This window comes from Vigna angularis, chromosome 6, assembly GCF_016808095.1.
Source record: "Vigna angularis cultivar LongXiaoDou No.4 chromosome 6, ASM1680809v1, whole genome shotgun sequence".
Lineage (NCBI taxonomy): Eukaryota > Viridiplantae > Streptophyta > Magnoliopsida > Fabales > Fabaceae > Vigna > Vigna angularis.
Genome location: NC_068975.1, coordinates 32,107,263 through 32,122,013, shown reverse-complemented (window position 1 = coordinate 32,122,013; position 14,751 = coordinate 32,107,263). Strand labels below are relative to the sequence as shown.

Here is a 14,751-nt window from a genome sequence, read left to right as displayed (position 1 = left end):
AACCAAATCATCATTCTCTTTCCTTTCTTTTCTCTGTCACCCTCTTTCTCTCATGACAAACTGATTCTGAATAAAATTTTGGATTTTTGCTGTTTTCATTACTCTTGTAAGAGTATTATTCTCTTATGTTTCACACTGGATTTACATTACCATTCTGCGTTTTCTTTTAAGTTTTATTATATTTTTTCTTTTATTTTTGGTTGGAAAGAGAATATATCATAACATATATTTTTGAAGAGAATTTGAAAGGATTTGATGATGTTGGAAACACTTAAATCCACAAAAGAAAAACAGAGAAAATTATCTTCACATAGAAAAATATTAAGATCTTGATGGAAAATTGAAGAAATAAACAAGCAACATGAGACTTGTTCACAACCTTGTAGACTCGAGGTAATCCAATTGTGAGTTTTAAGAACTCTCACCATGATATGACCAATGGGAAGAAATTTTGAGGTGCATTTACTCATACGGTACAATAAAAAAAATACAATCCTATTGCACCGAAAATATCTAAATGGAAAGAAGGTGCAAACAAAAGTAATTCTGCACAATTCCGCAGGAGATAACTCCTGTCCATCCTGGATCCATACCCACAAAACAGACGGTGTTGATACCATACCGAGTAATGATAATCACAATGGCTAAAGCCAAAAAGGTATCTGATCCTGATTCTCCTGCTCAAAACATCATCACCCTCGCATGGGTCCCACCAACGAACAATTTATTTTGTTTTCTTCAATGGGTAAAGACGGAGTTATTCACACATCAATATTTTATTTTTTAATTTATGTATGAAATAACCGTGCTACCCTCGTTCCTTCTCTTTATAACGAAACCCACACTCTACACGCACTTCCTATCCATTCTCACTTCCGTGTACTTTTGCGATATATTTTTTTTATTTTTCTTTCTTTCATTTTAGAGAGAGAAAAATGTTGGCAATCTTGAGCAGCTCTGTGGTGTCGCCTCCCGAGGAGTTGGTAGCCGCAGGCAGTCGAACACCGTCACCAAAGACATCAGCAGCGAAACTACTGACACGTTTTGTGGAAAGCAAAGCATCGGCGGTGTCGCTGCAGGTGGGGGAACATGTGCAGTTGGCTTACACACACCACAGCGAATCACCCTGGCATCCTAGGTATTTTTAAATGTTTTGAAATTTCATAAATTTCACCTAACACACTTACTTGTTATCGTGTTGATTCTCACCAAACATAAAAGGAAGAGTGTTTACGAAGTATAATTAAGAAATTGGAATTAATCAATTGCTTGATTCTAAAAATTTCAGACACAAAATGGAAGAATCGTGTTGGATCGGTTATTGTTAATGTAAATCATGCGAGAGCATGATTGGTGGAAAACATTTGCTGCTGATTGATTGATGCGTGGATCATATGGATAACGGACTACTTAATTATATTGCATATTTTAGGAACTTCATGAGCAATGTTTATAGTATTATTTGAAAGTAAAACTTGTTATATTTTCAGTTTTGATAAATATTTTTAATTATTTTATAATAAAATGATGAACTAAGACTAAAAAATTATACAAGACAAGTTTTTAGAATAAAAAACAGGTAGATGATTAGACCCAAGAATATTATGAAAATAATTTAGAAAATGCATAATTTTGCATAATGGTAACTGTTGGGAGTGGGTGGGTGAATGATCTAATTTCTACAGTAATAATAATTTCAGCGTCACACAGCCAAAGAGGAAAGTGAAGAAAATTAAATTATTAATCATACTGAGAAAAGTGGGAGATTCTGATGTGAGAAGAGGAAGAGAAGATGTGATCCACAGTTTTGAGAATTCACCCATAATTCTGAGTTGTATTGTTGTCACATTCTGTCCTGATCAAGGAAAACCAATACAAGTTATTTATTGTTGAAAGAAACATAAACCTTAAATAAAACATAAAAACCAATTTGCTTTTTTTTTTATTCAAGGTTTTTAAAACGAAACAGCTATTTGAAGTGATCATGATTTAATTTCAATTTTAAAATCTTAACATAAATGATTTGATGTCAAACTAATATCAATAAAATAATAGCTAAATACTCTGTAAACATTGTTTTTCATTGAATATCAATAAAAAGTTAAAAATGAGTTTTTTTGTTATAAGTTTTAATGTTTAAAATATATATGAAAATAAAAATATCTTAATATTTAAATTTTGATACTATAAAATGATATTAATCATAGAATTTATCTTAAAATAAATTTTTTTGTTACTTTTTATTTAAAAGAAACCAAATTATTGTAAAAAAAAGTTGTTTCATTGAACAACCTGTCATGAAATAATGTTCTACAGAGTTATATTTTGATGAATTTTCAAGTCTTTAAATGATTTTTCTCATACTGATTTGTGGGTTGAGGAGTATGATTGGTCATTCTGACCCAGATTTCAAAATATACTGCAATATCATACATCATAATATGGATTCTGTCACAGTTGTTTTTTCCATTACAATCAAATAGTATATAACAAAACTGTTCAGATTACAAATATAAGTTTTTTTTGAGATGGATTCATCTTTGTGCTAAAAGAGATTATCCGGTATAAAACTCATCATTCATTTAATTTAAATACACAAAAATCCTTTTAATTTAAATAGACAAAAATCCTTTGACGTAATTGGTGGATAAATTCTTATTTGACTTTCCATGATAATTACTATTAGCGAAAATATGCATGTGTTCAATTTTTTATAATAAAAATAATAAAATTATTATTATAAAAGTAAAATATAAATATAAATACAAATAATTTTTATAATTTTATTATTGATTTTATAAATAATTTTTCTATCATAGATAGTTATTTTAATTTTTAAAAATAGTTAAATTTAAAAGAAAAAACACGTTAAATAAAAAAAATTAAAGGATAAAATTAGTAAAGTAATTATTTTAATTAAAATTTATTATTTAAAATATAAAGTAAGAGAATTATGTTTAATTTTATGATCACAGAATAAACTTTAATGCTTATATTACTTTTTGAATTTTTGATTTATCAAAAACATAAATTTACGCTGAATTTTGATGTTATCAAAAACATAAATTTAAGATATTAAATAATTTTGAATGTCCATGATTTTTAACTTATATAATTGGATGAATGAAATATTCAATATTCTTACGAGTTTCCTTTCACATGAGATCCTAGAGTGAGATGAATCCATTTCCATGGTCTGTGGTTTATAAGAGTGGGGTTGATCTTTGTTGAGAAAGTGTTATTAGGAAATTTTTTATCAAGTTAGTGTAAGTCAAAAACTGAAATTAGCTTATAGTATCAGTTAATATTAATATTAATTTTATATTTAGTTAATATTGACTTTAACATTATATTTACCGAACATACATGTTATAAGGTTCTATTAACGGCTATAAATGAAATAACAGTTATTAATTGAATATTTTTAATATATGTTGGTGAAATAAATTAGGTAGTGTTTACATTAATGTATATTTTTTTAATAAAATTAAAATAATTTTTTTGTGCATGTTTAATTATGTTCCATTTTTATTTTAATATTTATTAAATATAAAAATTCTATATATTATAGTTGGTGTTGTTTCAGTCTTCCTACCAACTACTCTCTTAATTATTTATTCATCATGCTTAAATTCAACTAAATTAAAATGGTAATACAGTCTAAATTGAATAATTTAGAACATCATGGTAATTATTGTTTATGTTTTAATTTGTTTTCTTTGAGAAATAGATGAAAAATTCGGTGCCAGTTCTGGTGGGTTCTATTTGAATTATTAGTCTATACATTGCGTGTGATTTTTTCCACTCAAAATGCTGACTTTTACTGGCTGGACTGTTGCTTTCGTTCCATTATTTTGCTTTTTTGTCCAAATAGGACGAATGAGATAAATAGATAAGGATAAGATAGATTAGGTTGGTGGTCCAGGCAAAAGATTCAAAACACTTTGATGAAGCTATTTATATTCTTGTCATGGAGTTTTCTTTTTCATTCATTTGTCAAGAAGTTTTCTTAATCAAAAGTCAGATGGATAGCTTTTATTTAAAATATGCTTTTGAATTTTTATTTATTTTTAAAATATACATAAACATATCTGTAGTGGAAGTGCCGTATCAAGATAGGTTGGATGTCTTATTCCTTTCTTTCTTTTGTGTGAAGGTAATCTTCACCCACTCCTTTTCATATTAAAAAAAAAAACAAAAAAATAGGTCCCTCATTTATTGAGGTATAAACTAATTAAGTCAATTGAGTATTTTGAAATTTAAGCTTTGCTTGTGGGAAGAAAAGTGTCACATAGATGATGCCTGATAGGAGTAGCGATGCAAAAAACTTGTAAATTGAAAATTACAAGGGCAATGCACATTTTACCTTTGTATTTGAGCTTTGAGCAGCACATCCTTATTATCACATTGAAAGCAGCACGCCACTTGTACTTAGATTGTGCACTTTGTGTTCAGTTAGATTGCACTGTTTCACTGTTTCTCATTGAACTTTTTAATCTATTTCTTTATCTGTATCAGTGTTGGGTCTAAATGTTAACTGTAAAATGTCAGATCATTTGCTGTTAAGGATGAAATATTCTGCTTGTTTGAGGGAGCTCTTGACAATTTGGGCAGTCTGAGACAACAGTATGGACTGGCCAAATCAGCCAGTGAAGTGATTTTGGTGATTGAGGCTTACAAAGCTTTGCGTGATCGAGCACCCTACCCTGCCAATCGTGTTGTTTGCCACCTCAGTGGGAGCTTTGCTTTTATAGTTTTTGACAAGTCCACTTCTACAGTCTTTGTGGCTTCTGTAAGTTATCTAGCCATCCCATCAATTTGTCACGATCTTCAGTCTTTTCTACTCAACCTTGGCTTGTTTTGTTTTTACAGGATCAAGCTGGTAAAGTTCCTCTCTTTTGGGGAATTACAGCTGATGGATACGTAGCTTTTGCTGATGATGCAGACTTGCTTAAAGGTTCTTGTGGCAAGTCGCTTGCTTCTTTCCCTCAAGGTGTGTTTAATTTTATTAGAAAACATCACAATTCTTAACATTTCGGCAACTACTTATTACATCGACATTGTCAACATTCTATTTTAGATTTACTCCCAAAAGTATATGTATCCTCTCATTAATTATTGTCTGAATTGTACAGGATGCTTTTACTCTACAGCAGTTGGAGGATTGAGATGCTATGAGAATCCAAAGAACAAGATTACTGCAGTACCTGCCGAAGAAGAAGAAATCTGGGGTGCGACTTTTAAGGTAAATAGATGACAAGAATTTAAGTATTATTGCTGGTAAAACTCTCAGTTCTCTCTACAAAATATTCTTTTCCTCTATTTAGAATAGAAAATCAGTCCAAATAGTAATTGGAGATTATTAACACCAGAACATGAGTTCATAAAAACACCATGAATACAGCAACATTACACTAAATAAAAAAGGATAGGTTTCCAAAAAGAATGGATTAGACTAACTTAAACTCGATCTCCACATCTGTTTCTAGAGTTTAAAAAGGTTAGAGTAGAAATTAATTATGCAAATAGAATTGCAAGTAGCAATTAAATTTTAATATAGTGATAGTTCTCCTTGAAACATCCGCAACAGCAAAATTAGAATGTATATTTGATTTGGTTCTCAAGTGGTTGGCAGGTCTGGTTTAGGTACGACGTCTTTGGCTGGCTGGGTTAACAAGAAAGAAATTGGAAACTCCACCACACAAAAATATTATATATTTATTTATTTAATTCCTTACAGCTTGACTTCCAAAATTTATTTTTGCATTCATGGTTTATGTCTTGACTCTGTTGCTCCCTCCATAAATGAACTTGGATGAATGATCAGGTGGAGGGATCAACAGTTCTTGCAGCCACAGAGTACTAGATCCATCTTGGAGTACAGTATGGTGTGATGTGTTAATGGAGTGATGACTGTAAGGCATGCACAAGGGACCATGTAAATACCTTTTGGTAACTATGAGAAAAGTGCTACTGGTAGTAATTGTTTGTTCATTAGATAGGATTTACTATGTTTCTGGTGTACAGTTGCGCTTTCTGATGTAATAAAAATGTGCCTGAGTTTCTCTCATACTCATTCTATATCAAGTGTGTCCGCAAAAATGATTCATATTGGAACAACCTAACATAAAAAAACTATAATGAAAATTAGATAATTAAAACGTATAATTATATAAACTAAGGTTGAGAAAAATAATGTAAAAATAACTAAAATCAGTAAGATTTTTAAGAAAGAAAAAAGCTTAAATACTGATTTGCTATAGTTTGTTTAATTTGACCTTTATTTTGATTTAGTGTTGAATCAAATTCTAATTTTAATGAATTATGTGTTTAATTTAATCATTTCGCTAACACAATCTAAATAGTTAAAAATAAAATGTACAGTGTGATCCATTATTATTACGTGAGACTTCACCTTTTCCATTTTTTCATCATGGGTAAGAGTTTTTTTTTTTAAAAAAAAAAATCTAAAAAAGCAAATAGCAAAAAATAATCTATAGAAAAAAATGATATTTTATAAGTATGTTTGAGTCCTTTTGATACAATTTTCTTACATTACCTCTTCACCATATAAAATTGAAATAATTAATTATGAACAAGTTATCTATATCTATATATAAAAAATATTTATCTTTTTTATGGACAAATTTATTTTATTATTTCATTTTTAAATAGTTTTTTAAATTAAAATAATTATTTTATAAATTTTACCTTTTAAATGAATTTTTTAAATTTAGCTAATTTTTTTACTTAATCGTGTTTTTAAACTTAATATTTTTAATTAAAAAATTACTATAAAATAAATAAAAAATATTTATAATAAAATTATAAAAAATATTTATATTTTAATTTTATAATTATAATAATAATAAATTATTATTATTTTTTTATTATAAAAAAATAACACACATGTAGCACATGTATTTTTACCAATTTACAGAAAAATTTAGCAATGGTTATTATATATTTGAGTCACTAGTTTATATATATTTTTAGTGTAAATAAATCAATTCAATCACTAAAAGATAATTTATAAATTTCATTACATTGACAAAACATACCTTAATTAGTTTTTTTTCTAAAAGTTAAAGAGAAAAAAAACATTTTAAAATTGTCAAAGAGGAAAAGAATAATTAAGATTGTGAGAGAATTAATTTACACAATAATGAAAAAAAAGACTTCTTTTATGGTTGAAAGAAACTTTTTTTTATCGGTCCTAAGATTGATATACCTGTATAAAAGAAGGATTATAAAAAATATCTATTTTCTATACTCATTAGAGAAGTAATGTAAAAAGTATCACTTTTTATACTAGTTAAACGCACAACTAATATAAAAAAAGCATTTCAAATAGCGAACACATCATTCAATCACCTCATGAAACTAATGTTCAAAGTGCCACCACTACTCAAACACCTCTCCATCGTGATTGAAACAGAACCAAAACGCACCATCCTTTCATAGTTCTGCACATTGCAAGTTCATCGTTACAAAAATCTCAGTGTTACAACCATAAACAATGTCATAGAAACCTGCACCATAGAGACGACCACCATCGTGTGAGCCACAAACAAATAGATAACACAACCAAGCACCAATAACCACCATGAACCAGATTCAAGTCATGAATAACGCAAAAATCATTACACAATATCATGTAACCACTATAGATCTGTCTCTGCAACCTGTAAGAAAAACAACCACAATCATTACACATTGAAGTCACACACAACTCCGTATCCACAATTCAAAACTCAAAACCCTCAATCCACCATCACAACTTGGTAAAACACCAATAAAAGCTATGCAAATCAACCACCATCTTCTATACCAATTCTAATTAGAATCAATATAAAAAGTTTTATTATTTATTACAAAAATGTCACCACATTTATTTTCTATATCAGTTGTAATTAAAACCGGTATAAAGTTTTCTTATGTATTACAAAAATGTCATCGGTCCACTTTCTATACCTATTATAACTAGAACTAATATAAAAAGTTTTCTTCTTTATTATAAAACTTGTACTGCGTCCACTTTTTACATGTCTTATAACTACAATTAATATAAAACATGTTATCATATTTATAATTATGTCACTGTATAACTTTTTATACTTGGAAAATTATCACCGGTATAAATAGTCATTATAAAAAGTGTCTTTTGCACTAGTAAGATAAAAGAAAGTTTATTATTGAGTTGAATGAAAAAAAAATAATCCTAAGTGAAAACTAAAGCATTTGATTGTACAAGTGCAATTGCTTTGAATTGAACTTATAATGTCATAAATGGTTACAGGAGCATTTGATTAAATCAGTAACTTAAATAAATTATTTCAACGTTAAAAATTTATTGCAACATTAAGAAAAAATAGTTGAAAATTAAAAAAATTTATTGCAGCAATTAAAAGAACTCAATTCTTTACCTAAATGACTTTCATTGCAATTTTCTTAAAGTCATCATTTTCTTTTCTCTCTCTTGTTTGGAACTGAAATCTCAATCTGTGGTATTCAGAGTTGAGGTATATCTTCTCCCTTCACCTCTTAGTATTTTTCTGCTTCCCATGTCTCATAGTCGAATTCGATAGTGTTTAGGTATAAAGTATATTGTTCGTTGACTTTTTATTTTAATTTTGTGATTGTAACTTTTCGTGCTGTTGTTTATGTTTCATGGAAATGCCACAATAGCATATTATATATAGAGAAATAGATAGATAAATAAATATGATTGTCCTTTTATTGCTAATTTGTGCTAGAGGACACTTTAATCGTTAATATCAAATTCTCAGTTTTATAAGTGATTTTAATTGTGAAAAGTAAAAATTCTTCTAATATAATTTCATGTTCTTGAGTTTGAAGTAGATATGGAATGGGTGTTGAGTTTTTAAAGGAGATTTATGAAAATAGTTATATTATTTTTAATTTAAAATATTAAAACAATAAATTTGAGGAATTTTTTCATTTTATATTGTTTCATTTTCTATTTTTACTAAACATAAGATTCAAATTCACATTTTAAACTTTTAAAAATGGGTTTGTGTGGGGTTTAACAATTCTTTAATAGACCAAAAAAGTTCTTTATATAATATATATATATATATATATATATATATATATATATATATATATATATATATATATATATATATATATATACTTTTCTGTGTTTTCTTCTTTTTATTTGCTAATTAATTTTGATCTAATTTGTAATATTATTCTTTTAATCAATAATTAGGTGTATTAGTAATTTTTTTTTAATAATTTAACTGAAGACTGAAAAACATTGAGTTGCTTTGTTACAAGACAAAAAGAAATAAATTATACGTTAAATGAGACTTTTGTATTATGTAACCGAAAACTAATAAATGAGCACCTACCCCCACACTCACGCAAGACATTTTGCACGTGACACTGTTCTTTGATTAAACTTTTATTTTTGCTACTTTTTTCGTTTTCCTATTAAACTTCTCTCTGGACGAAAATATAGATTGTTCAAAGCAAAGTTAATATATATATATATATATATATTCTTATGTGTGTTTTCTTCGTGCAATTTATATTGCATTTTGTTTCAAAACATTTGTGTTTATAATATATATAGTTTTTATTCGCAATTTCTTTTTGTCTTCAACCATTTGCATGATATTTTTCTTTAGAAATACTATAACAATTTCACATAATTGACAATCAATAAATTCAAACTTATCAATAGATTTTTCTTATAAATAATTTTTTAAGTACGAAATTGTCCGTAAAATTTATGAGAAAGATATGTTTATAAATTATAATTAGTATTATGAAAAAAATATTATTCTCAGTAACTTAGAATCATAATTATCGAAGACGAAAGTTATCGATATCATCCGTTAATAATTTACAAATCTTATTATCAACGAATATGTTTATCAGCTCCTTATTATTGCAATTACTGATAGACACATTTCGTTGATAAATCCGTCTCCAAATTTCTTGTTCAGTTTAGTGAGGTTTTTTTTTGTATATTTAGAGGAGATAAGTGAGAAGAAAAAGATAAGAAGAAGAGAAGGTAAGGAGGAAGAAGAAGAGAAGGATGAGGAGAGGTGACTTAGTGGTGATGCAGAGACACAACGGTAATGTTTACTAGTGAAACGGATGATCATCGATGACATGACGATAACAATGGTTATCAGAGTTAGAGGTGGAGGAGGAGGAAAAGGAAAAAAAAAAATGTTGGAAGTCCCACATTGATTAGAGATAAGGCAAAATTATAATATATAAGCGGGGTGCAAACCTCACCTTACAAGTTGGTTTTGTGGCGATGAGTTAGGCTTAAACCTACTTTCTGATATGGTATCAGTGCTATGGTTAAAGTCTATCCTAACGATATTTCTTGTTTCTTGAGCATTTCTATTCCATCCGCTATCGAGCAATTATCGGACCCACTTTCTGATAGCAAAGGGGTGTGTTGGAAGTCCCACATCGACTAGAGATAAGGCAAAATTATAATATATAAGTGAAGTGTAAACCTCACCTTACAAGCCGGTTTTGTGGGGTTGAGTTAGGTTTCAAGCCCACTTTCTAATATGGTATCAGAGCTATGGTTAAAGTCTATCCTAACGATATTTCTCTTTTCTTGGGCATTTCTATTTCACCCGCTATCGAGCCAAGCCTAAACCCAATTTCTGATAAAAAGATAAAGGAAAAATATGGTCAGAAGGAGAAGGAAGATAATGAGTTGGAAGTGATGGTGAGACGTAACAACGCGATGATGGCGAGAAGGAAGAAGGAGATCCAATAGCTTATAAGAAAAGAAGGAAGAAGGAGATCCAATAGCTTATTTTACCACGATCATAATTTGTTGGTAATTATAAACAAATATTTATCGATAGGTTGTCGTAATTATTGACGGATTTTTGTATCTATCAATAAAGTTTACTGACAACCACTTTATCAATAAAATTTTGGTTGTCAGTAGCCTGTCAATAAACATTATTTACTAATGGATTTTTAGTATTATCGATAAATTGTGTCCATTAGTAATGTACAATTTTCTATGAAAGCTAAAAACATTGTTTGAACTTTGTGCATTATAATTAAGGGTTAAATATATTTTTAGTCCCTAAACTTTGATGCAAAATTATAATTTGTCTATGTCCGAAACTTTTATACATATACATGTTCCTAATTTTAAAAATGAATGAATATAATCATTTAAATCTAATTATGTTAAAAAAAAATTGTTGTGTCAAAAATGTTTTCAACTGACATTGGAACGAGAATGTGTCGATGTAAACAATTCAAATGCTAACATGAAGCATGTTTGATACATCAAAACTTTTAATATAATTAAACTAAAAGAATTATGTTTATTCATTTTCTTTACCATCTTCTTTTCCAATTTCTCTCTTTGGTTGGAACTGAAATATCAATCTGCTCAAAATAAAGTTGAGGTATAACCCTACTTCTCTCTTTGTTTTTTTTTTCTTGCTACCTCAAATTCGATTTTACTTCATTACCCACATGTTTGTTATAATTAGTCTTGTTAGTTAATTTTTCCAATAACAAATTTAAAAGGTATTGCGAAGGCTCATGACTTTTAATATGTGGTGATTGTTATTTTGCAGCTGTTATATAAATTTGATTCCTTTTTAAATCAGTGCTAGAAGTTGGAAAAAACATTAATTTTAATCTTAGTTTTATGAGGATTAAAGTTCAACTCATTTGTTTTGTTAATTGGGTTTAAAAGGGTTATATGAAATGAGTTTGTGAGATATAATCATGTATACTAGCAAACATGATGCGTGAAATAATATTATATATTGTTCCCATTTATTTTTTTGCAAGTATTTTGAGGAGTCTTCTTCATTTATTGAGGTATATGAGACATGTTCTAGCTCTATCATTATTGACTTCGACAAATGACAATTTACATAAACTTCTTACATGATTTAAAGGTTTGACACATTTGACATTTACATAACCCCAAAAAGGGAAATGTAATGGGTTTGTAGAGTCAGGTTATGTCTGAATTGGCAAATATGATGTATGGAATTGTACTATATGTCAATTTATTTTTCTCACAGCATGTGTGATCTTTACTTTTACTGATTTTTTTCCACACTTAAAACATGAGTCTTCTTGATTCAAAGATCTATATGATACACATGCTCTATATGAATCAATTGACTCAGACCAATGTCAATAATTATTGAGATTACTTAACGTTTTTTCTTAGGGCATATATGATGATCATCTTTTCTTGAATTTTGTTGCTCTATGACTGTTCAGAGATTAATTTGAATTCAATTAGAGCAGCTAGCATGGAGCAAAACCAGCATGGTCAACCATGAAGAGGAATTGGTTCTGCTCCTGCACAAGAAGCACATAACAAGAACCAATATCAGTCCAAACCTACCAATCCTCCTATTCAGACTGTTGGTCCTTCTGTTCCTTCACCCTACCCAGGAGAGAATCACTATGCTCTCCGAAGCATGGACCGACAACAGCAACAACAGGATCAGTTGGAGGAAAAAGTGAAGAGCTTTTGGGCACAACAACTGAAGGAAATTGAGGAGAGCACTGATTTAAGGAATCAACACAGGATACCTATGTCGAGGGTTAAGAAGATCATGAAGAGTGATGCAGATGTGAAGTTGGTTTCAGCTGAGGCTCCTGTGGTGTTTGCCAAGGCCTGTGAACTGTTCATAATGGAGCTCACAATGAAAGCTTGGGCTAACGCCGAGGACAACAATAGGAGTACAATCAAGAAGTCTGACGTTGCATCTGCAATTGCCAGGACTGATGTGTTTGATTTTCTTGAGGATATTGCCCCCATTCCTAGGGTTCACAAAAACACAATGATGCATCCATTGCTTCCAGGCAATGCTCCAACACCAACTGAGAATGTTCCTCATATGCCACCTCCTCAACATGTTGCAAGCCCACCACCACCTTATGTTGCTGCTGAAATTCCTCATGCGCTGCAAATCTATCCTCTCGTTCCAAGTTCAACTGTCCCCCCCAATCAGCAAAACCCTTCTCCTACTTCAGATGATTAAACAAAATAAAAGGTATTTGGTGAAAAAAATGTCATGAAGAATAAAAAACCTAAAAGACAAACTCATGAGCGGTATTTACATGGTAAAAACAATGGTACTTAAGCTCCCCATTCGTATTTTACAATGGATTTGTAGTTTTTTGGTGTGGATTAAAAATATAAATGTGTTGAACTACATATTTTCAGATTTGATGGATAATTCCCAAAGTTGCCTTCTGATATTGGAGGTTTCAACCAATCGTTTCCATTTTTGGGATTGATCAATAGTAGTTTGATGCGGTAGAACTAAACCTTTAAGCTTGTATTTGATTCGAATTTGTCTGTGAATCATCTTGAGATATTCAACATTTATCCATATCATGATTAATTGTGTTTTTGAGATATTTAAAAAGTTGATGTTTTTGAGAAAATTATCACCTAATTTATATTCAACTTTTCTGTATATGTAAAAGAAGTATGTTTTTTAAATTGTCAAGTGACAGTGGAAAGAAGAGAAAGATCATGAATTTAGAGAACTCGTGTTTGGATTTCTCAAATCCCATATTTAGATTTCAATGTGTCTTTCCACAATTATATTTTGTGTTGTTCATGATGTCTATTTCCATTTAACTGAGAAGGTATCATTGAATAATTTTATGTCCTTTCCACCAAAATTTCCACTTTCTTTTGGCTCACATACTAATTTTCACTTTTACCCAAATTATTTTCCTCCTTCCAATTCCAATTCCATATTTTCCTCCTTAATTAAGATTGATTTTATTGTAAGAGTATGTTCCATGGGGTTCTTTTTTTGACATTTACATACAGAAAAATAGGATCCTTATTTGGTTTTAGTTCATATGCAGGTTGAAACATCCGTATTCTTTCTATATTTTAATTTTTTTGTTAATAAAAAATTAAGGAGATTCAATAACAAGTTATATACAATCCATATAAAAGATCACATCTAACTTAAAATTTTAAAATAATGAATTTGTAAAAAAATTTAATCTATTATTTAATTTTATTATTTCTATTTGGTATTCAGACTTCAATTCTTAATATTTGTTTCAATTTAAAACAGTCTTTTAGTATTTGTGAGTTCTACTATCTGTGAGTTCTAGACCTATAAAGTCTCTGAAGTTAAAGGAATGTCTTAAAAAAAAATTAAAGCCTGTAAAGAAGTTCACTGATTAAAATAGGGTATAATAATTTATTGATTCTATTAGATCAGCTAATCTACATATTTACATAATATTAAATTAAAAAGTGTTTCAAATTGTTGAGCAGATTATATACAGAAATGATAATCAATTTAGATAGACTTTCTGAACAAATTGGATGAAGAAAAATTAATAAAATAAATTACAGAGAAACCTATAAGATTGATGATCCAAGAACAAATAATGGATTGATATCTAAAAATGATTTTAAAGCCTAATTTGATTAATTCAATAATTTGAATGAAATTATATGACTTTTAAAAACATCTAAATGTTTTAGTTCCTCATGAAGTCATCTAGAAACAGTTCTAAAAACAGTGTGCTTACAGAATGGATGCTAGTCATCCTTGTTCTATTGTAATTTAATTCATTTTGTAACCGATAATGCATGTCATATTAACAATAGTAATATTTAATATTAATAAATAATGCTATTGAAGTACGTGTTCATCATTAAATAAAGTTATTGAAACATTGAAACTGACTCCTTTCTTTGACTTTTATTACCCCCAC

General features: G+C 29.0%; 2 protein-coding genes across 4 annotated transcripts; both read left to right on the top strand.

Annotated features, from left to right (window-relative positions):
- The first annotated feature begins 845 nt into the window (after window positions 1-845).
- LOC108343289 (stem-specific protein TSJT1) lies at window positions 846-6,070 on the top strand. 3 transcript variants are annotated; one of them, XM_017581475.2, is made up of 5 exons: window positions 846-1,138; window positions 4,552-4,792; window positions 4,873-4,993; window positions 5,136-5,245; window positions 5,636-6,070. In XM_017581475.2, exons 1-5 carry the CDS (start codon window positions 936-938, stop codon window positions 5,672-5,674), a joined length of 714 nt encoding a protein of 237 aa, XP_017436964.1. In that variant the 5' UTR covers window positions 846-935; the 3' UTR covers window positions 5,675-6,070. The 3 variants fall into 3 exon arrangements, with proteins under 3 accessions (XP_017436964.1, XP_017436965.1, XP_017436963.1); XM_017581476.2 differs by having other exon boundaries at window positions 5,626-5,766; XM_017581474.2 differs by having other exon boundaries at window positions 847-1,138; window positions 5,828-6,070.
- Window positions 6,071-12,470: 6,400 nt separating this feature from the next.
- On the top strand, window positions 12,471-13,037 carry LOC108341647 (nuclear transcription factor Y subunit C-3). Its single transcript, XM_017579305.1, has one exon. It carries the CDS (start codon window positions 12,471-12,473, stop codon window positions 13,035-13,037), a length of 567 nt encoding a protein of 188 aa, XP_017434794.1.
- The last annotated feature ends 1,714 nt before the right edge of the window (window positions 13,038-14,751 follow it).